This window comes from Odontesthes bonariensis, chromosome 1 (assembly GCF_027942865.1).
Source record: "Odontesthes bonariensis isolate fOdoBon6 chromosome 1, fOdoBon6.hap1, whole genome shotgun sequence".
In the NCBI taxonomy this organism is placed as follows: Eukaryota; Metazoa; Chordata; class Actinopteri; order Atheriniformes; family Atherinopsidae; genus Odontesthes; species Odontesthes bonariensis.
In genome coordinates, this window is record NC_134506.1 from 21,962,692 (window position 1) to 21,985,728 (window position 23,037).

The window sequence follows — 23,037 nt, forward strand, 5'->3', positions numbered from 1 at the left end:
AAATCTCAGGTTTAATGGGCAGTGGCTCAAGCACTCAATTCTAATTACACATCCTCATGCTTAAAATTAGGTAGCTTTAGGTGCAGCACCCTCCTCTCAGATTAACTCCTGGAAATGAACACAGCAACTAACGACAGCTCCATCTGCTGTTTGTAGCAATCTGAGTAAAGCAGTCATACAGCATGTCAATAATGTTGCAGTAACGTAGCAGGCTTCTATTTTCTTTTTCGACAAGCAGCTTCAATCAAACGTAACTCACACGTCATTGGTGCACTCTCATGAACTGTACGTTTCATAAAACATATAAAGAAAAAGACAAAAGCAGGCTATATTCTCAACTACGCACCAAAATAACACAAAGCCTGCACATGAACACAGGGCCCCATTGCTGGCACTCATTCACTTCAAGATGCAAATGGGTGGATTTGAAATTCACCCTCTGTGTGTTATGCTTGGATACTTTAATGTTGTATCTATGCTGGGGATTATTCTCTCTACAGCAGAAAAACCTGTGCTTGAATGGCAGTGCCCTCAAAGTAGCTCCTGCTGCTTTCAATGGCCTCCAAACGAGATTAGACCCGTGGCTGCCCTCAGTCCCAATCCCCTGCATTCAGATGGAGCGTAACCAGCCTGTGTGACAGTTTTTCTGTTTTGACACTGAGTGGGTGCAGTCACTGCATATACAACGTTTTGGAATTGAGAGGTCAGAGCAGAAAAGACAAAATCCCTTTTGTTCACTTTGGTGTTGTGAAATGATAACCCAGAAAAATCTTTTATACTCTTTTTTGTTGTATTTATTTGTATTATTCTGTATTTTTCAGCAATTGAGCATGCAATGATACAATGCTTCTAATTGTGTCTTTAAATTTAAAAATCTATAACACATTTGTGTTCACCAGTTTCTTATGTGGCACTTTTTTATCTTTATACAGACATACATTTATTTATATATATATATATATATATATAAATATAAATCTAATAGAATATGTAACATGTGAAAGGCAAACATTAACACGACATATAAATAAGGAGATAATAATTACAAGGCATGGAGTCAGCAGTAAGTGGTTGACTAAGTACCAGTTTCATTAAATAATGAACTGTTCAGAGTAAAGTCTCCCTTTGCTCAACTAATTGCTGTTTCTGAGGAATAAGAATTCTCTGAAAACATTTAACATTTCTCTACATTTAAGCTGCTTGGTGTTCTCAAACTGGCTGTGTAAAATCAAGCACGTACCCAGCAGTTTACCCCATCTGGGAGGACACCTCAGACCGGGGTCTGTTCATTTGGCACAAGGCAGTGCTTCCGAGGCTGAACCTTCAGGTGCAGTGGTTTTGGACCACTTCCACGCTTGCATTGGAGGCTCATTTATTTGACACTAAAGTCACTGCTTAGTCCCTGTCCATGACCATAAAGGCTGCAACATTCAGCGGTCACATTCACATTTCTGCAAAGATTACAGAGCTGCACAATATAGTCAAAAAAAAAATACTTTGCAACTCGAGTGTAGTTTTTTTCATGTCCACATTTTTTCGTGTCATGTGGCTCTTTTTTTGGTTTTATTCTGAATAGTTTTTGGTCTCGGAGCTAGCTGCTGGTTTACAGAGGCCGGTCCTACTTTACTGGAGGAAGAAAGTCTCTGGTCATCTGCCTTACTGGAGTTTGAAGCAGGTTTCTGTCCTGTACCGAGGTCCTTCTTGTCTTGATATCTACGCTTTTTTGCACTCAGCTCCGTGGAGGGTTTTTTACCAGCATGAGACTGCGGGGATGAGAGTCATACGCATCTTACATAACTGAATTAACTATGACATTCATGTGTAACAGCTGCATGAAAGCACCTTTATTAACAGCATCTGTAAGAGGAAAATCTGGCACCATCTAGTGGTTATTCAGCATAACAGGCGATGTGAAAGAGGAGAGCCACTGTCAATGTTAAAATGAAATATCAAACGTCACATATAAATAAATATAAATAGCACTTAAATAGTAAGTAGTGGCTGAATTGAAAACACCAGGATTTGGAGGGATCAACAAACCTGTGAAGTGGACGGTGGTCCCGGTGTGTCAGAGCCATTTACCCCATCGACCTGCTGAGGACCACGACTTTCTTTAGTCTTTATTCCATGATATTAGATGACAAAAAGGGAAACATGAGTGATCTAAACCTGGTTTCCATACCCCCTACATGACTAATAGTGGTAGAGTACTCTGGTGTTTGTGTTTTTCAATAATCTCTTGAAAACTTGATTCAGATTAAACAATTGAAATTACTTGTTATTAGTATGAACGAAATCGACAAATAAAGAACTTAGAAGTTATCCGTAACTGTAAACAAAAATGACTACATGAGCACTCCCAAAATGTTTATACAATTATAACTGCCAACTGCCCAGTAAAAAGAGAAAAAACAGAACAAAAACTACCATAACGATGATAAACTTGTGAAAATTGCAATCGGCTTTGTAAACACCGTTTTGCTTCAAGTGCTAATTTATCTACTTCAGTCTAAATTAAAAAGTAATCATTACCACACAAGGTAAGCCACGTATTTTCTTTTGTTGTAACAAATAAAGAGCATACAGTACTTCAAAAGATGAAAAGAGACTGAAGAAAACAGAAAATGAAAAGGCGGCCGATAGTGAGGACATCGTGTTGAATCTTACTAAACAGACATAAAGTACCAGTTTGGGGAATGCTGCAGTTGGGCAGGAACCGTTGCCTCTTTCATCGCTGAGCTTAGTGAAGCTTGCATGGTTGCTGTCCGTCTCTGTTGAAAGGACCAGGGAGGCCAGGGATGGCTCGAGCATGTCCTCAGAAGAGGTGAGCGGGGAGATCTCCTGAGGCTGGGTCCCTGTTGTGAGTGATGTTAAACATTGACATGAAGTAGCTTCTCGCGGTTTTATCTTTTCAGAAGTATCAAGAGATAGAAAGAAACGTTTATCTTAATGTGTATATTACAATTAATCATTGTTCACACAGTGGCAGTTTGGGTCAAAGCTCTGTTACGCTGAATTGCCAAGCAAGCACAAGATAACTGGATTTGCGAGTTATAAAGATCGACACAATTCTAACACGTTTTAGTCATGTCTGTATCTATAGAGCAGAAGTATTAGCTCATTTTGTGCATCCTGCATGGCTGTTACTGCCTAACGCCCCCTTTAGCTGGTATCACAGCTTATGAGTATTTTTTTTCATCCTGCTATAAGTCTTTTAAATTTTTGTTTAGGGCATTTTCACCCATTCTTCTTGCAAAAAGCTTCTTGTTCTGAGACCCTCCAGCCATCTGCCATTCACTGCTCATTTTAGGTTAAGATAACAGCACCTTTAGGGCCGTGGTGAAACTCTCCCGTTGCACCTCTACCGACAGTCTGTTGTGATGTCTGATGTTCATTTTTGGATCAATATAATGTTTAAGTAGCCATCCTCATTTTTACAATGACATGTTTGCCTCTATAAGTCTCATGTACTTAACTAAATCCATTACTGGCTGTGACAAGAGCTCTAACCGTGACTGATCCACCGCTGTGCTAAACAGAAGGAGAGCTGTGCTTTTCATAAAAACCCATGAAACTCTTAACTTCATCAGTCCAAAGGCCTTGTTTCCAAAGGCATCAAGCTTATTCAGATGCTCATATTTTATGGTGAAGACATAAGGTTTTCTCCCGATGACTCTGCTATGAGGATCATATTGGTTCAGAAGTGACAGCACAGTGGAGCAGTTCACCCCCACTAAAGGTCTTTTACAGTCAAACAGGTGGTTGTGATTTGCTTCTCTCCTATGAGCAGTTCTCTTAGAAAGTTTGTCTTCCACACTCCAACTTGATCTCCACCATTTCGCTGTAATTTAACAAACAATTAGTTAATTAATTACGCACAGAAGACACTTGGAAACACTTATCTTCTCGAGGCCTTCTGATATGTGGGTGTCAGCTATCTGTGTCCATGACTGTTGATAGTTGGGACGAAGTGTCATAAAACCCAGAGTATTAAAACCTTTATATTTGCCCTCTCCTCCTTTCCAAATGAGGACTGTGAAAAAGCCACAACCCCAAAAAGCTAACTGAGGACTGAGCGCTTGGCAAAACTTATCTGAGAGCTCAAGTCTCTTGCAGGGTGCTTCTTTTCTTTTTTCACTCAACTCTTGGACAAAACCAAATCAATATATTAATCTTGTTTAGCTGTTGAAAATTGTGTTTACCTTTCATTTTATGTCTTGGAGATCTGTTCAGCGTACACCAAAACATTGACAGTAACAGAAATATTGTTCCCATTTTCATTCTATTCCACTGTACATTACTAATTTGGCCTTATTAATAACTTTGCCAATTTTTGGTTATTCCTGGGGAGAGAGGCTTTTTTTCTGATTGACTGCTCAGTGTCAGTTAGATTTATTCATCAGGACACTTTAAATGTAGAATTCTATCAGCGTAGAAAAGAGTCTTTAGGGCGTTTTAAACTACAGCTAGTAATAAAGACAGTCCCAACACTTCACGCTACCACTTAACTCTTTGACTATAAGTTGCAAAGACTTGAATTAATCTTATTACTCTTTTCATTTTCCAGGTAGTCTTGCATCATCTCCAGCACAGTGGCCGGGCCAGAAGGCACTCTATTTTCACCCTGTTGGACAAAGCATCCTGTAAGAACTTGTTATGACTTTAGGTTTATGAATGTAACTAGAGGAATCAGTGCCTTACTTTAATCCAGGGGTTCTCTAGTATTTGGTGTGCGGACATGCGGTAGGCAGGGTCTGCCTTCAGAAGGCGAGTCAGTAGATATTTTGCTGTTGAGATAGACTCAAGCCAGTTAATGAATGAGTAACAATGTAAACGGAGCGCAACATTTCTACTGTTTTGCATTTATGTACATGTGAGTGAAGATAAGCCGTCACCTGCATCACTGACTGAGGCCCAGATGGGTTGAGTAAATCTCACTTCTTCGTTCAAAATCTTTTGAAGCAGGTTTTCCTTCGTATTGGAAACAAACGGAGGTTTCCCACACAGCCTACAGGGACACAGGCTCAGACATGTGTATTTCTAGTATACATACATCTATAAAAATATTAAATGTGTGTTTACTTACAGCATAAACATAATGACTCCTATGCTCCACACATCACACCAGTGGCTATAACCACGACCACTCATCATTTCAGGTGCTAAAAATAACACATGCACGGATGTATGGTTTACTTTCTCACAGGTACAGAAACCTGGCATAGAGGTACTACTTAAATCAAGTTTTGATCACTCCTGGTGCTGTTTAGCTCCTTTTAAAAAGCACATACCATGTTGGGGGTATCATCCTTTACCAGCACATATACAAAAATATTTGTTTACTTCAAGCACAGGAGACAAACGATGCATGTAGCGGGAAGTCAGATTCACAGCTGGTGGCAGTAATGAGCCGTAAAAAGGTGGCAATGCATCAGTAAAACTGGAGATGAAAATTGTAAGCTGGGGCAATGCAGGTTTCACAAAAAAGTAAAACATACTCATATGCAGCTACTTTTAAGCATTCAGTTCCTAAAGTATAACTGTTCATATTCAGCATCTCACCACATGCATTGTGTGTATCTTTCAGGTCTATAAAACATGCTGAATGTAATTTACTCTCAAATAAACAAGGACTAGTGGCTTGACCAGCCTTCGGTCAGCACATGTTGTTTGTGAGGCCTTCTGTCTCATAACACAGTCCTTTCTGATTGGAAACGTTGCCCAGTGACTCACTAATGCATGAAACACAAGCATTGCATTGCAGGAAAACAAGTACAGGTGCTCTTAAATGTGATAAGTTCAAATCCAAAACATCTAGTGCAAACAGATAATTCACATTCAGAGCCTGTGGTCATTTGTGTGATCTACTGCCATAGTGTGTGAGATACAGGTGACATACCCATATATATGAGCGTCCCACAGGCTTCCGTCACCATTTTCCAAATCCCTACACCACCCGGCTTCACCGAAAAGCCAAAGTCTGCCACCTCAGTTGAGAATAGCATTTGTTTTAAAAAAGAAAGGAGATACAAATATATATGTTAGCAAATCTACTGCTCTGGTTCTGGCAATACCACGTGCAGAACTTTTGAAATGACATACCGACGTAAAAAAACTCTGAGGCTCACATAAATCCACATATTTGCAAAAGGCTATCGCTTTATTGCAAAAGTAAACAAAATACTAACATTTGTAAAAGTAAAACATTTAGACACCGTAAGCATATTTACATGACATGACAAAAAATAATAATTCTTTTGTTGTCCAAAATCAAAGCTCAAAGCCAGATTAATGCACTCAGATCATGTGATTGGAGTTCGGATCATTCCAACATATTTGCACTCAGGCAGACTTGAGTCTGTCAGACAGCTGAATACATCAGAAACTGTGATTGAAAATCAGCCCATTAAAAACTATGTCAACTCACAGTCACTTAAAGCATGTCGCTCTGCTCTAACAAAATCCAATTTCATAACCATAGCCTCATCTGACAAAATCACCATTCAGGTAACTTAAAGACAAAGGCTATGCAGGGAATTCAGTTACATTAATTCTTACATGTACAACAATGTCTTGTACTTTTTCTCACAAAGTCCACACAGTTGTGACATCGGACATACTTCAGTTAATAACTCAATTCTCCTGTTGTACATATAAACCAAGACACGGACAGTGGTTAAATTAAGTGGCCGAGTGGAGCTGTAACGGTAGCGCGTCTTGACTATGCATGCAACTGTGCTATGGAAAGTGTATTTGTGTGTGCAAGAAAAAACAATTAACTGAAACAGACAGCAATATTTATGGTATGGTTTCGCCTTCTTTTAGCGAACACACCAGCTATCAGCTGCGGCTGGCTCATAATTAGTTTACACAGTTTCATCTCTCTTTGTGAAGATGAACTATAAAAGAAGACCAGAGGGAGTCTGTTATCTTGAGGCGCATTTAAAGCCTTTTATCAACTATCAAGGAGACAGTGCGTGAGGAAGAAGTGTCCAACTAAGGCTTGTACTCAGTCTGACAGAGAATGGAGGCAGTGATAAAAAGTTTTACATATTGTGTCATAGTTTTACCTTGATATCGATCCTGCCGTCATCCTCATCAAGAGAATTTTTAACAAGAATGTTCTCAAGTTTCAAGTCTCTGTGCATTATATCTGTAGGATGTGAAGAAGACAGCTTTTAACACCAGCGCAATGGGTTCAAGTACTATTCATTGTTTGAGAAATTCATATTTACAGGATTGGATGTTGTTATCAATATTTATTTATGATAGCTCATCACAGTAAAACCACTGATGCTGATCTCACAGCTCACGTCTCCTCAGTAAATGTTCAGTATCGACCGTAAGGTTTAACAAACTGGTAGTTTCTGTGTTCTCGCAGTTTTAGCTCAGCTTCTGTTCAATATTAAATGCGACTAAGACAATAGACAATAAAGTGATCCATAGCAGTCTACTGTTCCACGGGAGTTGAGTAATAAAGAGGACTTATGTTCCAACAGGGATTAATAAAGACAAACTTAACCAAACAGCATCTTGGACTCAGCCACTGGAACAGGCATGTTCTGAATTGTCAAATGACAATGAAAATTTTTTGATTGGTTTTATTGAGTGCTCTGACTGCACTTTTCTTCAGCAAACTGTTATAAAATGTAATATTAGCAGTGCATTAATGGAAAGGTAAATGAGACAAACTGGTGCACACAAAACAAACATCGGAAAGGTTTTTATGCCTATGAAATATTAAGAGTGTCACAAAAAAAAAAAAACATCAATTAGGACATTTAAAGGGGAATTTATCAAAGAATAAAATAGGAAATAAAATAGGAAATAGGAAATCATTCTTTTCATTTTACCTTTTCTATTTTTATTGCAATTTGATATTTTCTGCTTTGTTTTTTCCATTTCTCGGTTGGTTTTGATATGACCGTTTCTGTACAGCTTTTACGTTTCCTCCGTTAAGTTTGCTATTTTGGATCAGTTTGGCTTTAACTATTTCTCAATCACTTTTACTTTAGTCCAGGGATGTCCACATCCGGTCCTTAAAGGCACAATGTGCGATTTTTATGCCAGGAGGTGGCGATATAGAGTACCGAGTACCGACAAAGCAAGAGACCGTACATTACCTCCAAGCCTGTAGGGGGAGCTCCATAATGGGCTTTTTGAGAAGTTACATAGTATTGCTTTAAAGGCACAATGCGCGATTTTTATGTCATTTTGAAGTGTATTGCATACAAAAAACACCTATACATACCATAAGAGTGTGCAGAAATAATCCTACTGGCATGTCCTAACCAAAGTTTATACGCAGCATAGCTGAGTTTTACTGCAGAATTAGCAGGCTAAACTGATAGTGCCGGACCGGCAGTTTTTCTGGCCAGGAGGTGGCGATATAGAGTAAAATCAACCTCCGTTCAATCCCAGGCAGTAGAAGAAATCGCTGGTCTGGCGATGGCCCCGCCCCCGCCGGCCCACCCCGCCCCCACCCCACTCGCTCCTCCTAGCATCTGCTCTGATTATCAAAGCCCATTATGGAGCTCCCCCTACAGGCTTGGAGGTAATGTACGGTCTCTTGCTTTGTCGGTCTCTCTCTTTCTCTTCCTTGCTTCATCAGTCAACGTCTTCTTCTGTTTCTTCGGTGCCTCTGCCATGATGATCGTACTGACAATGTTGCGCTAGCTTAGCCTTATACCTGGGAGCGTGAGAGGGGTCTATTTGTTTTTGCGGTAGGTGTGCCAGAAAGCAAGTCAAAGTACTTCCGCTCAGCTCCCGGGCCGGTCCAGCAAAGTTACATAGCGCAGTTTTTCCAACTCAGACCCCCGAAGGGCATAGGAGACAGGCCAATCGTAATATTAAAACTCATTCTAGCCGCACAATTTTTTTCAAGCTGTTATTTTAAGGTATGATCTTTTCTGATCTTACAAGATCAGATCAATCGGTATTTACAGTAAAACTTTTGCATGCAAGATAACTTTTAACATAACGTGACCATGTGTCAAAGTGTGCATAGAATGTACCTCTTTTATGAAGGTAAGCAACAGCATCAGCTAAACAAGAGATTACATTTCTTGTCTCATCCTCTGTGAAGAAGGTTTTTTGTCGCAGCAGCTGCTTCAGATCACCTCCTTTGCAATGCTCAGTGACGAAATAAATCTTCTAGACACAAGAAGAGGAATACAGTTAATTTGTGTGCTTGTTGGTAGAAATTTAAGCAGCGCTATAAAATAGTAGGATATTATGGTGCGTTACATGCTGAACACTTACTAACTAATTTCATTAACACTTAAAGTCAGTCATTTAAAGGACTGGGACTCTTACCTCAGCTGTGTTGTAGATTGCCTCAAGATGTATTATGTGAGCATGATTCACTTGTTTAAGAATGGTTATTTCGTTATCCACCATCTCAACCATCGTACTTCCTGCCTGATGGGACAGAAAGTTGAATCACTGCAGCATTTCTTTCTCTTATTACATGAGTCTCTCTCTTATCAATGCACTTTTTATCGCATCTTATCAAATCAGGCCTCCCAGCAGGAATCCAAATTCACTCACCGCTGGTCTGCAAACCTCCTTAATAGCCCATTTTGTCTGTGTCTCAATGTGGGTGGCTTCATATACAGCTCCAAAGCTGCCTTGACCCAGTTTCCTTCCAAATTCATACATTTCCTGTGGGGATTGACAAGAAAGAAAACATTAATACGTTTGTAATTTACAGTTGCTCAATGTCACCAACTTCCCCAGAGCTTTTGTTTAAAAACCTCAGGATCATCTCAGTGTTATTGTTCGAAAATAAAATGTCCTAACATCTGAATGGTGAAGTACATCCTAATTTGAAGTCCCCTGGTAAGACTAAAAGTTTTCTGGTCTCATGAGCTGCAGAATATAGTATTTTTAATCAAGTTACAAATGATTAAGTTGCTGCGGCAGTTCGTTCAATCTCAGGTCTAATTAACTTGATTATTATCTGTGTGCATGCAAGACTGAGCACTGGCTGCTTTGGATTTAGTAAAAGGGAGCAGTCAAATTCCCTAATGAAAGGGGGCTATGCAGCAGAAAAGTGCAGTTTGGACCTCTTCTGGTGCACATAATGTGTACTATGAAGGTCACCTGCGACTAGTTGTAACTTGCCCAGTGAAGGTCCCACAGCAGCACGAGGACGGTAGGCAATCTAATACAGAAGCTCTCCATACCTTGAGATCTGCATCATTTTTCAGGCGTATAACAGGCACATCCCTCTCCAATGCAGTGGTACTTTTCCGCGTAAACACCTGGTTCATGTCTAGTCCAATAACATCTGCTTATGTCATCTACAGATGGAAGGAGAGGGCAATAATTATTTCTCTGAAACCAGGCTGGAGAAATACAGACAAAAAGAATAATAATTATTTTTATTTAGCAAACAAACTTATATTTCTACTAGAGCTATTACAGCAAATGCATGAGGTCGTTGAGACAGATTTTATTTATGTATTTTTTATAGTTGTTTATTAAAGACCAACACACGTTTTTTAATACAGTTGTACTGCCATGTAAGGTGTTGCCATAAAGTTTGACACCCCGTTTGAATTGTCTTTATTTCTCCAAATATGTGAACTTTGATGTTAGCAGATTTTTCACCCAAGTCGTAAAAGCAGATGTCAAATAAACATACTGGAAAAAAATATATAATACTTCATTATTATGCGCCAAGGAAAATGATTCAATATTACATGTCTGCGAGTGGTAGAAATATGTCACCTGCAGTATTAGCAGTTCATTAGAAGCAGATGGGGCTTTCAGTTAGTGGGACGACAAAGATGAGTGACTGAGTGTCCTGTTTTTCCAAAGATCATGGATCTATCAAATCAGATCTTAACAACAGGAGGTAAGAGACGAATCATGGTACAAAGTGGACTTACAAAAATTTGCAGAAAATGGAGAGTTGTTGATTTTTCATCAGGATGAAAAAGGTCACAGAGTCTTCTCTAAAGACAAATGAACTCCACTGATCTACAGTCAAACTCTCCCACAAACATCACTTCCGAAGACTTTCGAGCACCATTATGTAGCCTAACCCTATTTTTTTACATCAGTGTCTAAAACCTTTAACAAAATGATCAATTCACTGAACATCTCCAAACAGGAAAACAGACATTTTCCCCACTCCTTCATCACCCAGATTGCTGTAATCCATAATCGTTTTACCCCAATCAGTCCTGGACAATTACAACATGATTCCAAAACCCAAATACAGTAGACATTATCTTTGTTGAGATTATCTCTGGAAAACTATAATTGGTGTATAGAATTACTATTCTAACTTTTCATTGTTGGTTCATAACCAAACTGCTGTCTTTGTCTGAGCCCATATTCACTTTAAGCACAATATAGCCATCTTGAAAAACAGTCTCTGAAGCCAAATTAAATGTAAAGCAATTATCAAGTGATGACTAGGAGCGATGAAGTGGATCCACCACACGCACAGCAATTAATTATTAACAAGGAAGCTGTGTCTTTAACCTCTTCACTCTGATGCATTATTTTAGCCCTGACAGGGCTCTCATAACAGGCCTGTCTCTTCCATTTTCTCCGATTTTCTAATCAAAACGATTGTGACAGCCTCTGGAAATTCCAATCACTTCAATCAGAGCTCATTTGTGGAAGACAGAGGCATGTGATGAGTGTATCACTGAGGAATTGAGGTGACTAGAAAAGAGCCTCGTGCGCCTCAGGTGTCTCCCTGCCAGCAATGCCTGGCTGTTGCCCCCAAATCTCTGATGCAAAGGAAATAGGATACTCGGGTCAGATTAGAGTAAGAAGCCTGACCTGAAGAGACGTCACCCAGACACAGTCTTAAATTGCTTTAAGCCTGTTGTGCACATCTGCACTCTTCACATCTGTCTTTCTAAATCTCCAGAGCTCATACGGCAGGTCAAAACACTAAATAAATTACTTACTAAACTAGTTTTTTGTTCTTCTTCTTCAGTTCCATGAATGGAAATCTTTGTATTTTAGAATTACAGTACAATCAACCACAATGAAAAAAAGTTTTTTTTTCACCATTAGTAAGGAAATTCCCAAAGAGAGTTGATCATAACAAGCCCCGAGATCCTGCTATTTTTGCCAAATCCCACCACCTTTCGGTGGACCTGCCCCAAATTAGGCTCAAGAGTTACTAATGGACAAAGCCGGGATCATTTAGTGGCTTGCAAAACACCGGCAGTTGTGTTTGTTTGATGGCAAAATTGCTGGGAAACCAATTGGGATTTAAACCACTCAACAGTGGTGGGTAAGAATTTTGCCCCTGTGCCACCTGTGCACCTAAAATGCTTTCCATTAAGGATGCATTTTCTTTCCCGGTACCTGTATACTAATAATGTGAAATTTTAAAAACTCCCCGAAGGACCAAGTCCAGAGTGCTAGTGTTCCATTTTCTGTACTTGATTAAGAAAACATTAAAGTCTGGACAGATTCTCTGCATGGTTCTCTCTTATTTTGTCTGGACATAGACAGAGAACTGGCCCAAGTACCATTTAAAATAATAACAAAGTAGCATACATGGCAGAAATTACAGAAACAATTTCAAAACATAATGGCCTTTGTTCACCCACAGACACACCGAAAGACAAGCAGACATCAGTACTCTGCACAGCCCAGGAGACACAGCCTGACGTCCACCTTTTACACCGTGTTTGTCTCGTCTCCATTTTCAGCAGGAAGTAATTAGAGCCAACGGTTCATCGCAGGTCAAGTCCATACTCGTCTCACCTCTCCATCATTTTGTCAGACAGCAATTTTTTGCCTTTTCACACTGGTGTGAATAAATATACACAGCACACAATGGCTGCAAGTGTTGGGGGATGTTGTTAAACAAATAGACACACAAAGTCAATGTCACTTTGGAACAAAGACAGTGGGGACACACGTGGGATAGATAACTCTGATCCTGTGTAACGTTTCTCCCCTCAAACCTGCTTGTCTTTCATTAACTCAAGGTAATGTGTATTTACTCTGTCTCATACCCTCAGTGTCAATAAGACTGCAGTAAGGAATCTAAACTTTCTCAAAACATAGGTTCAGGCTACACAATTTGTCAGTGTTGTCCAATAGTTGTAACGCGGCTTTAGCTCCAAGTCGACTCGTCCAAAATATCTAACACGCTAAATATTTGTTCTGAGCCTGTGACGTGTCATCAAGCCTCACAAATCTAGTCCTCATTCAGCAAACAGCGACTGGTGACATGTAAATTTGCTCTTGGTCTCGGGCATTTGTCACCCACCTCCAAAACTGGTTGACGATTTCAAAATCAAACATAAAATGATGCAAAATGGGCCTAATTACATGAATATGTAGAATGAAAATAATGCCTTGATTTTCGGGCAAAATAATAAACAGTTACGAATTTCTTTTATGTTTTATAGACTCAAAAGTTAAAGGTCCTATGGCATGAAATTTTCACTTTTTAAGGTTGTTTAACATTAATATGAGTTCCTCTAGCCTGCCTGCCCCAGTGGCTAAAAATGACGATAGACCTAAACCATGCACTGGAAATTATTCTCCGCCTTTGGAAATGTGACCATGCAGATGGCCTGATCAGGAAAAGCCGCCGCTTATGACGTGGATGCCGCTTATGACGTGGAGGTTGTTTCCACCCAGAGCCAATAAACTGCCTTTCCCCGCCCACAGCTCTTTGGCCAGCACATTGCGCTATGGATGTAAAAAATCTGTTTAGAGCTCCTGCATCAGAACCTCTAAAGAGCCAGTGGACAGATTTTGTTTTTTTCTGGGAAAGTGACGACAGAACCGAAGAGATTTGTGTGTGCGCCAAACATTTCACCAACGAATGTTTCCAGAACTTGGGCTAATACCGAGCCCAAGGGAGAGCCCAGACACCCTGCGGAGAAAACTCATTTGGCCGCTTGTATTCGAGATCTCATTCTCTCGGTCACTACCCACAGCTCGTGACCATAGGTGAGGGTAGGAACATAGATTGACCGGTAAATCGAGAGCTTTGCTTTATGGCTCAGCTGATTTTTCACCACGACGGGCCGGTGCAGAGCCCGCATCACTGCAGACGCCGCACCGATCCGCCTGTCAATCTCCTGCTCCATTCGCCCCCTTACTTGGGGAAGGATCTCATTCCCGAGTAAGTAATTTAATGCTCTATTATTGTGTTGCTTTCCTGTATGTACAGTATAGTTACATAGCTTGTTACCACAGGAAAGGGTTTGTATCGTTAGCTAACGGTTAGCTATGCAGCTAATAGCATATGCAAGCTCTTATCTCTGTCAACTGGGCTGTTGGAGGTGTTTGCATGCCCATGAGATGGTTAGCTCGCTCATTTTAGACCAAAACCCCCTACTTCAAGCTTCCTGAAGAAGAATGAATCTGCAAATTCAGTGCATTTAATCAGGATAATGATTCATTCATGGTTCCAGAGTCAAAACGGTCAGTCTGTCTGTGTCGTTAGTTCTGCAGCTAATAGCTCGGTCACTGTCGCTAATGTAACAGTAAATAGCATGAGGTATGCAAGTGGACACCTCATTTACTGTAACGCGAGTGTTGTGTACTTATTTGTTGTTTTGATAGCCGTCCTGCTGTTGGTGTTATGGCGCGCACGATATCTGCCTTTCCCCTGATTGAAGTGACTCACGCTACGTGCATCTTTGCAAACCAGAGCAATCGGCTGAGAATGTCAAAATCCTCACTCCTGCTTTCCCCTTCACGCGCGCCTTTTTTGCTGTGTCTTGTGTAGCACTTGCTTGATGTTTGACTGTGTTAGGAGAGTTGTTCGTCATATTGTCAAAGTAAGCTCATATAAACAGGTTTCGCTAGTTTTACGGCATAGGGCTGCCGCGCCATCTACGTGCCATAGCGATTCACAAAACATTTGCGCAAGGTACCACGGGCGTAAGTAAGGCCACACCCCCACTAAACAGCTCATTCTGGGGATCCTAAGGAAAGCTCATTTTTGAGACTGGCTGTAATTCTGCACCAAGGCAGAATTTTGGGGAAAAAAACTCAGATACAGTATTAGGGGACCACTAAAACCTATAAAAATACATAAAAGCCTCCATTTATTTCCATGTCATAGGACCTTTAATTGTAATGAGATCATTGAAGATACATTATTTGCAGCCATAGACTGTAAAGATGGTGGATGTAATTTTAGTGTCCTAAAGAGCAATATAACTGATGGCCAATAGAAGCTGGCTCCAAAACATATCTGGCTCCAGTGGAATCCCATTCAACAACTATGAACTTCTCTCATTAAATACAAAGTCAAAAAAATATTTCCACTGTCCACAATAGTGTCTAGATAGAATAGCCAGATTCCCCCTTTTCTGATGATGGTGCTGGGGACCCCTCTGAAACTAATTCCATACTTCAAAACATACACTATATTGCCAAAAGTATTCACTCACCCATCCAAATAATTAAACTCAGGTGTTCCGATCACTTCTGTGGCCACAGGTGTATAAATTCAAGCACCTAGGCATGCAGACTGCTTCTACAAACATTTGTGAAAGAATGGCTCGCTCTCAGGAGCTCAGTGAATTGGTACCGTGGTACCGTAACAGGATGCCACCTGTGCAACAAGTCCGGTCGTGAAATTTCCTCGCTACTAAATATTCCACAGTCAACTGTCAGTGGTATTATAACAAAGTGGAAGCGATTGGGAACGACAGGAACTCAGCCACAAAGTAGGAGGCCACATAAAATGACAGAGCAGGGTCAGCGGATGCTGAGGCGCATAGTGCGCAGAGGTCGCCAACTTTCTGCAGAGTCAATCCCTACAGAGCTCCAAACTTCACGTGGCCTTCAGATTAGCTCAAGAACAGTGCGTAGAGAGCTTCATGGAATGGGTTTCCATGGCCGAGCAGCTGCATCCAAGCCATACATCACCAAGTGCGATGCAATGCGTCGGATGCAGTGGTGTAAAGCATGCCGCCACTGGACTCTACAGCAGTGGAGACGCGTTCTCTGGAGTGACGAATCACGCTTCTCCATCTGAAGATCTGAGATCTGATTTATTGGTCATGCATACACACGAAATTTGTCCTCCGCTTTTAACCCATCCAGGTTGGCACCTGTTGACACCTGTTGACACACACATGCACATGCACAGGGTCACACACTCAGAGACAGATGCCAACCTGGAGCGGTGGGCAGCCATGAAGCGCCCGGGGAGCATGGGGGGTACGGTGCCTTGCTCAAGGGCACCTCAGCCGTGACAAGGAGGTGGACTGACACCCCTCCAGCTATCAGTTCCACCAATCTTTTTTGAGTGGCGAGAGTGGGAATCAAACCGCCAACCTTCCGGTTATTGGACGACCGACTCTAACCACTGAGCCACGGCCGACGGCCAATCTGATGGACGAGTCTGGGTTTGGTGGTTGCCAGGGGAACGGTACTTGTCTGACTGCATTGTGCCAAGTGTAAAGTTTGGTGGAGGGGGGATTATGGTGTGGGGTTGTTTTTCAGGAGCTGGGCTCTGAATGCTTTTCAGCATACCGAGAGATTTTGGACAATTTCATGCTGCCATCTTTGTTCAAACAGTTTGGGGATGGCCCCTTCCTGTTCCAACATGACTGCTGCACCAGTGCACAAAGCAAGGTCTACAAAGACATGGATGAGCGAGTTTGGTGTGAAAGAACTTGACTGGCCTGCACAGAGTCCTGACCTCAACCCCATAGAACAGCTTTGGGATGAATTAGAGCGGAGACTGTGAGCCAGGCCTTCTCGTCCAACATCAGTTCTGACCTCACAAATGTGCTTCTGAAAGAATGGTCAAAACTTCTCATAAACACACTCCTAAACCTTGAGGAAAGCTTGCCCAGAAGAGTTGAAGCTGTTAAAGCTGCAAAGGGTGGGCCGGCGTCATATTAAACCCTATGGATTAAGAATGGAATGTTACTTAAATTCATATGCGTGTAAAGGAAGACGAGCGAATACTTTTGGCAATATAGTGTATTTGCTCTAAGAGAAACGTTTTTGTTTTTGTCTCCATACATCTTTTGAGTATCAATCTTGTCCAAATGTGTTCACCTCTGGCTCCAAAGGGACAAATACTGAGATGGCTGAATGCCGAACTCAAGGTTTTAAAACGAATGTTGACAAACCAATGGGTGAAGTCACACTGGTTACAAACATTTCTTATATGCAATCCATCTTTCCAGCCCTAATGATGGCCTTGAGGTGCAAAACACAAAAAAAAATGTATGTTGTTGTGTTCTCTGATATTGTAGTTGTATTCTCTGTGTTGTTGTTGTTGCTTTTGTTCTGTTGTGTTTAGTGAAAAGTTGTGTTGCGCACCTCAAGGCCGCTGTATTTTTTGCCATAAATAAAAGGCAATGAACAGTAGGACAACTGCAGCAAAGGCAACAAAAGTTTGGAGAACTATGTAAGAAGGAAATTAAATAGGCTCCTGAAAATGGAAACACAATAAATATATAATTTCATATAAAAAAAAACAGTTACCACTTCTCAATCAGACGTCAAAATAATATGCATTTCAATTATTGTTCAAGGCCTTTAGAAGTTTCATTTCTTTAATTGCATAAATGACAGAATAAATAAAGGCTTAAGCTGTGTAATGTTGCCTCCAGCTGTAACAAGCAGCCGCTGAAATATAGCCTGAAAGTCAAACAAAAACAGAATCTTTCTAACTGCAATTAAAATAGACACAGCTATCCGTTTTGCTTGAGCCCCAATATTACATTTTACTCATGTGAAACTTAATCATTTATTGACAGCTTGGCTTTGATGACAAATGATAAACTTCACAGTCCTAATGAAGCGTGGAATTACATTACCTGATGAGGCAAGAAATTGCATGTTTAGAATGCAAATATCCCATCTACTTCACTAAGTTTCAGAGTGAATCCTAATAGTAATCAGCAAGATTATTAGAGCTTGTGGTCTAAATGTGATATACCAATAACACATCAAGAGCAGGTAATTAAAGTTGACACAGACTTACTAAAGAGCTGTAAAAATATACTGTACCTGACAGCTGATGGACTATGAGGCCGAGAAAAGGGACGTGCAACTTTAACCCTGAGATTAATTTTCCAGAACAAAGGCAGAGTGAAATGAAGTCATGAAAATAAAGATTGTCACTCAGATGCCATGGTGCATCTGCACGGCAAACTGTAATGACAAGACTGCCTTCGAAATGAATTAAGTCTACTCAATTCCCAGATATAAACACACCATCTACAATAGCTCCTTAGGTAAACTGCTTTCACGGTCATTTCTTACCTCTCTGTGGTGGAATCAGTATGAGCAGGAAATAACTTTAATTTTCCACAAGTTCAACCATCCCTTTGCTTTCAAATTTCAAGTAAAAGGAGAGTGGAGGTTCAGGGGTTAAGCAGTTATTTCTGTTCTGCAAACAAGCAACACATGTTGTCTCCGTACAAACAAACCATTTAAATGCCCCTCCACAAGTACTCCCGCTGCCTTCAATGGTCATGTTTGATAAGTGTCTATTGGCAAAAAAAATAGCATGCTTTGCCAAAAGGAAGCTAGATCAAATTCTGCCATTTGCTCAGGGCACTCCACATGTTGCTAGGAGATAAGGGCCAACAAATTCAAATTTTCTCATTGGTTTAATCCTGGTGAAGGCTAATCTCTGCCCTTGCTGGGCTCAGCCTTGGGAACGAGGAGGAGAGACATCAGAAAAATGTAGGCCACTGTAGAAACAAGGGCAAATCAAATGCATTTCAGTAGTAACCTGCACAAAACCCAGCGTCAAATACTAATACTGGAATACACAGATGTCCACAGTCATTCTCTGAATGGCTCAAATACTGAAAACGATCATTCTTTTCACTTGGTGCGTTTAAAGTGAGAGGTCATAGAATTAGTGCTCACTGGCTCCAACTGCTTGAAACACATATTAAGCACTTAAGTCACTTAAATTTGCCTATATCATGTCTATTAGTTGTGGAAGTATTTTCACCCTGTAGATAATTTGACCATTGAGATTCTGAGCCTTCAAACTTCTCATGTACGCTCACTCCTTACACAACAACATGAGGCAGTGAGCAGACTATGTTAGATAACGAGTTAAGCGTCAAACGTAACTGCCTTCAGGCATCTTGTAACCGTAGAAATTCGCGAAATTACAGAAACAAACACAAAAAGCTTGACTGTATTCTCGGGGTAGCGCTCCCCATGGTAAATGTTGTCATGGCAACAAATGTGAAGTTGCACAAACGGTTCCTCTTCAATGGACACCTGCAAATAGGAGCGACTAGAGACACACATACGAATGTAACGTGTGTACAACGTGACAGCTGCTGTTACATGGTTCAGAAAAAAGTTTCTTACCTCTTAAAGGAGACCATTTTGAATTAGCAGGTTGGTTGGTCCTAACGCAAAAACTTTTCTTTTTTTTTCTTTTTTTCTGGAGGTGAGTAGGGAAAGCGAACGAGGACAAACCTCCAATGAATGAACGGCGCTACTCCCGGCTTGGTTGGCCGTGCGCGTGCACTTGACGTCCAGTTGGCCATGTTCAAAAGCAGACGTAACCATAGATATGCATTCTATACATATCTGAACTACGACAGGGCTTTAAGTGAATTTAGAGCTTATTTAACAGTTTTACTGCCATCTAAAAACAATGTTTTTTTGTGACATGCTGGATTTTTCTTGGTGCTTGTCGCCATCTGGTGGACAGGGTTTGTCTAAGGTGGTGGGGTTTTATCTCATATTTACTATTTATTTTGAAACAATATTACTGTCAGCTTATCAGAGATGAGACTGTCAGCTTTTCAATGTGGTATTTTGCAATTTGAAATCATGTGCAACTAGTTAAATCAACAGATAATTGGATTTTGAATAGGCAAATTGGAAACTAAAAGGATTAAGAATCAGTGGTGAATTCAAACAAATAATTAGGGCGAAGCAATGCAGATTTATTTCTTTACTGTGAAATGTTTTACAAAAGCGTAGGCTTCTGTTACTCAGCAGGCAGCTTTCAAATACAGTTTAAGACTTATTTATTTATGCTTGAAATACAGGAAAGTGTCTTTAAGTATATCTTTAAGTAAAAAAAAGTCTGCCTCAAATTCAGAGCAGCAATCACCTGCTTTGGCACTGTTTGGTTTTGGTTTAACTCTTGAAAATGTGGCTCATTATTTGTTTGTGTGGATTTTATGTGGGATGACAGTTTAAAGAACCATAAAGTCCTTCAAAAGAATGATTCTGTTATTATGTTATTTATTAAGTTAATTATCCCACGAAAGCCTTTCGTCGAAAGGAGTCCTCTGTAAATCTTTAACATTGGTTTAACAGCCTGAACTTTAATCTTTGCATTAGATTTCACTGCAGCTTTGTGAAAATATATTTCCAGCAGGTCAGTTGGATTAACACATTGAGGGGGGCCTGCACAATGTAGCTCTCCATTCATCTACTATAAGAAATTGTTGCTTTCTTTATTTCAGCTTTTATGTGCAAACTGTAGAATTAGGTTCTGTATTAGTGGGACATTTTGCACAAAACTGAAGTGAATTCAAACTAATGTGCTTACAAACTGTTTACAGAAAGAAAAATATTTGAAAGATTAAAACGATGTATGTTCAAGTAAGTCCAAAATCACGCCAAAGTAACTGTCATAGGAAATGTACAAAAAAATGTTTAAACTTTTAAGATTAAGGTCTTGAGCAGAGAGTAGAGATATATGGCATTGTCATTCACCAAAATACTGAAAAATCCCCACAATGACACGTGCAGCTACAGATTAGTTTGGACGTGAGCCCCAAGGCAGCACTCAGACAGTCATCTTCACAAGACTCCTTTCCCTGGCTATAGTTTAGCTGCTAAAAGCATCAGCTAAGGATTCTGTTTTATTTGTTTCAACCACACCGTTAACTTTTAGCTGCCAGGCCTTTTAGATGCTGTGGATCTTCATGTGGGGTACTTGATGAATGTTTAGTGGCCTTGAAATACAGTTTTCTGTTATGGTTATTGACAATAGTGTTGTTTGAGTTGTGCTCTTCATTTTTTTTTGCTCTGCCACCTCGTTTTCTTTTTGACATTTTGCTACTGGTATGTCCAATAAGAGTGCCGGCGGTGCACTGTTTGAAAACTATATTTAATGATAAACGTGGCAACATCCAGCCAGTCAGTTACTGTTTCCGATGGGTCATTCCTGGTCGAGGTTGAAAATTGTTTGGTCAACCTTTGCCAAATGCATAAACAATCCATGCCAGTGGAATAGGTGAGGCCCCTGGGCTGTAGTGATGCAACCCTGAATATATGACCTTCAGAGTAAATTTTTCTACACCCACTTCATCCTGTTCAGGGTTACAGTAGGCTGAGGCTTGTCACCACTGTTTCTGGTGAAGAGGTGAGGTAGAATAGAATAGAATAGAAGTACTTTATTCATCCCAGCTGGGAAATTACTTTGTAGTTGCAGCATACAGACAAGTAAAAATAAAAAATAAAAAAATATATATATGTACAGCAAAATGTGCAACAAATGCAGTTGTGCGAAATTGAGATGACCATAATGACCATAATTAGTGCAGAACAATGATTAACTATTATTATACAGAGTGATGGCATGTGGCAGGAAAGATTTCCTCTGTCCCTTCGACAGCGGACCTGAAGCAGTCTATGTGAGAAGGTGCTCCGCTGTCTGTCCACTGTGTGGTGGAGAGGGTGCTGTTTCTTGTCCATGATAGATAACAGCTTCTTCAGTGTCCTCCTCTCCACCACGGTTTCCAGGGACTCTAGCTTTTGTCCTGGTACAGAGCCAGCTTTCCTGATGGTTTTATCCAGTCTGTTAGAGTCGCTGGATCTGATGCTGCTTCCCCAACACACAGCGGCAAAGAAAATGGCACCGGCAACAACACTGTGGTAGAAGGTCTCCAACATCTTGCTGCACACATTGAAGGATCTCAGCTTCCTTAGGAAATAAAGTCTGCTCATCCCCTTCTTGCACACAGCGTCAGTGTTAGATGCCCAGTCGAGTCTGTTGCCGATCACCACTCCCAGGTATTTGTAGTCCTCCACCTCCTCCACCACCTCCCCCTTGATCTTCAGTGGCTGTGAAGGCATCTTCTTCTTCCTCCTGAAGTCGATCACCATCTCTCTGGTCTTGCTGACATTCAGCCTCAGGTGATTCTGCTCAGACCACTCCACAAAGTTGTCCACCAGTGTCCCGTCCTCCCCCTCCTCTCCATCTCTTATACATCCAAAAACAGCTTAGTTGATACACCCTGATTCTGTCACCAGTCCATGACAGGGTTGAATTATATATCATTGCTTCCAAAATGTCAGATGAATTTCAGTAAAGCTAGTATTTTGAAAGTCTTAGTGGAATATACTCACTGTATAGTTGGCCAAACAAAACTCCAGGAGTATCTGGATAAACAGACAGTATTTTTTTACGTGCCTTCTGATTTGTAACCACCGATTTCCTCCATCAGAGAGACTTTTGTCTTTTACCGAACACATTATTGATGAGTTCAGCCATGGACTTGGCGCCACCGTTTTGTCTGCTGCAAGTGCAGTGCTTAAGGTAATCCATCACATGACGAATGAGCTTTGTGAAGGGGTTGAATATCTTCAGACAGTCCTCTGCTGCGGACACCCCCAGGAAGTGGCAGTGCTGAGCCAAAGGCACATCCTGCTCTGTTCCCACAGTAAGGACAGGACTTCCACCAGCATGCTACAAAAGAATCAAGCTGGGCAATACAGAAAACAGTGACCTACGTATAAGACACTCCACATTCATAAAACGGTGTAAAACTGACCGAAACAACAACATCAAAACTTAAATGTTCACAAACAAATCAAAACGCCTGTGTCTCCCTTTTACACTGATGTGACATACTTCACCTGTTCCTGCAGGATACAGCTGCCGCATCCACTCCGACACAGCAAAAGCAGATGTGGAAATGAAACCCGGTGCATCGTCTATCAAACTGTCTTATTACTGTGTTACTGTGTAATTCATAGATTGTCTCCAGCTTCACTGAGACCCTCCACAGGACAAACCAGGTACGTTTCCAGTACACTTAGAGAGTTGTACTTCATAGAATATCA

General features: G+C 40.8%; 1 protein-coding gene across 1 annotated transcript; it reads right to left on the minus strand.

Annotated features, from left to right (window-relative positions):
* Positions 1-738: 738 nt before the first annotated feature.
* On the minus strand, positions 739-19,421 carry stk33 (serine/threonine kinase 33). Its single transcript, XM_075460103.1, is given in 15 exon segments — positions 739-1,622; positions 1,625-1,763; positions 2,041-2,118; positions 2,686-2,855; positions 4,552-4,624; positions 4,702-4,787; positions 4,896-5,008; positions 5,087-5,162; positions 5,900-5,987; positions 7,071-7,153; positions 9,015-9,153; positions 9,316-9,420; positions 9,550-9,663; positions 10,188-10,304; positions 19,315-19,421. Coding segments are annotated over 14 exon segments (1,410 nt in total). The 5' UTR covers positions 10,275-10,304; positions 19,315-19,421; the 3' UTR covers positions 739-1,563.
* Between the last annotated feature and the right edge of the window lie 3,616 nt (positions 19,422-23,037).